This window comes from Perca flavescens, chromosome 16, assembly GCF_004354835.1.
Source record: "Perca flavescens isolate YP-PL-M2 chromosome 16, PFLA_1.0, whole genome shotgun sequence".
Taxonomy (NCBI): Eukaryota; Metazoa; Chordata; class Actinopteri; order Perciformes; family Percidae; genus Perca; species Perca flavescens.
Window position 1 is genome coordinate 7,187,693 of NC_041346.1, and position 2,367 is coordinate 7,190,059.

Genomic DNA, 2,367 nt, shown 5'->3' on the forward strand with positions numbered 1-2,367 from the left:
CTTTCATTTAAATATTATCTATACGGGCGCCTGGGTAGCTCACCTGTTAGAGCGGGCGCCCATGTGTAGAGGCTTACCCCTCGACGCAGCGGCCACAGGTTCGACTCCGACCTGCTTTCATGTCTTCAGCTGTCCTGTCAAAAATAAAGGCCGAAAATGCCCAAAAATTATTCAAAAAAAATATAACTAATAATACATTGTCCATACTATTGGTAAATGTATCTGTCTGTAACTGACTGTTGTTGTATTATCCCAAACAGGTCGCTCTTGAGAATGAGACCCTGTGTCTCAATGGGATTGCCTTTATCATTTAATAATAATAGTAAATAATAATAATAATAATAATAATAATACATTTCTCAAAATTCTTAGCACTTAATTTTCTGCTGATTGTATGTTCAGGACACACACACACTCATTTTATATATTTTTTTAGAAACCATATCATTTGCACAATTTCAAATCTGAAGGCTACATACATTTCAAAATCAGGACTTCTGAAAAAAAAAATGTGAAAAAGGGACTTCTTTATTGAACATTACAGAACAGGATGAGGAACATGGAAGCTTCAATCAAAAACGACCACAGCTGTATCTATGCATAGCCTACAGATGATTAGATGGAACAGTAGAATCATTATGAGCCCTCTGCAGTTTTATGGCGTCATTCTGTTTTCAGAACAATCTCTTTGTGCCGCTTTTTTAAAGGCTGTTGTTTGTTTGTTGTTGTTTTTTTTTTGGGGGGCTGATGGCCCGTCACGGTCTGCAGAAATGACACTTGATTATTTTCTTGAACGCGCTCTGGAAGTCTTTGTTGAAGTACGCGTAAATGATGGGGTTGAGTAAAGAGTTGGAGTAGCCCAGCCAGTTGATGACATCCTCCAGCCAGCGGGGCATGTAGCACGACTCCTGGCAGAAAGGCATGACCAGGGCGACGATGAAGAAGGGCAGCCAGCAGAGAATGAAGGTCCCCATGATGATGCCCAGGGTCTTCACCGTTTTGCGCTCCCGGGCCATCGCGATCTTCCTCTTCGCCTCCGTCGCCTTCTCGTGCCTGCTCTCGAACAGCGGCACCGCGCTGGGGGTGTTGGGTAGCGGCAGGTTGCCTCTGGCGCTGCTGTGCACTTCGATGATCTCCAGGGACTCGCCGTCCTCCGCGTGTTTCACCGCGCCGTTGACGCTCGCAAGCGGCCGGGGCTCCACGCTCCTTTTCCAGCTCTTGCCCTGCGCGTCTCCGGGAGTCTTTTTGTGGAACGGCGCGGGGGACAACGCCAGGCAGGAGTCGGACACTTTCTTTTTCTCCGTTTTACGCACAGTCCTCCTGATCCGAAACCTGGCGGCTTTGAATATCCGTCCATATAAAACCAGCATTAGCGTCAGCGGGATGTAAAAAGCCCCGAAAGTAGAGTATATAGTGTACCAGGGGTCTTGCCTGATCTTGCACTGCTTGGGGTTGGCCCTGTCCTCTGCCATGCTGCCGGGCTGGGAGCGCATGATCAACATCGGCGGCACCGAGATGGAGAACCCGACCAGCCAGGTGACGCTGATGAGGACGGCGGCTCTTCTCGGCGTCCTCTTCTTCATGTACTCTATGGGCTCCGTTATGGCCCAGTATCTGTCCAGCGCGATGGCGCACAGGTGCAGGATGGACGACGTGCAGCACAGCACATCCAGGGAGATGAAGATGTCGCACGGGATCTGGCCGAGAGTCCAGCGGTTCAACACCTGGTAAAGCGCCGCCATGGGCAGCACCAGCACCGACACCATCAGGTCCGTGACAGCCAGAGAACCGATCAGGTAGTTGGCCACATTCTGGAGAGACCGCTCCAAGGCGATGGCCGCAACCACGCACGCGTTCCCGAATATTGCGCACAGAATGAGCGCGCCGAGCAGAAAGGATGTGAGCACTTGGTAACTCAGCTTCACCTCCTCGTCTTCAGCTTTGGGTGTTTTGTTGGAGGTGTTTTCCAACTGAGGCCAGGCTGTCGTGTTGTTTGTGCCCTCCATTGTTGGTAACACACAAAAAGAAAAAGAAAAAGAAGTGTTTTGGAGAGCTTTCGTTACTTTATGGAGAGCCCGGTGGGCATCACACCGTCGCACCTTGGAGAGCGCATAGCGGACAGCTGGACCGTGTCGTGCAGCGGAAGAGAGAGAGTGTGAACTGCGAGTGTCGGCTGCTGACTGAGAATGATGCTGCGCTTTTATACCGGTGATGGAAAATGCGTCATGTGTCCGTGAGGATGTAACAGTGTGGCTGTTTGTGGCTGTTCAGTCGGCAGCTGAGGCAGCGACGATGTGGGAGTTATTAAATAGACACATAGTCGATACAAACTTCAGTGTGTTCCTTTTGGTTAGTTTATTTAATTTA

The 2,367-nt window shown here is 49.6% G+C and overlaps 1 protein-coding gene across 1 annotated transcript; it reads right to left on the reverse strand.

The window, feature by feature from the left end:
* Positions 1 to 755: 755 nt before the first annotated feature.
* Positions 756 to 2,159, reverse strand: htr1ab (5-hydroxytryptamine (serotonin) receptor 1A b). The gene has a single exon (XM_028602324.1). It carries the CDS (start codon positions 2,004 to 2,006, stop codon positions 756 to 758), a length of 1,251 nt encoding a protein of 416 aa, XP_028458125.1. The 5' UTR covers positions 2,007 to 2,159.
* Between the last annotated feature and the right edge of the window lie 208 nt (positions 2,160 to 2,367).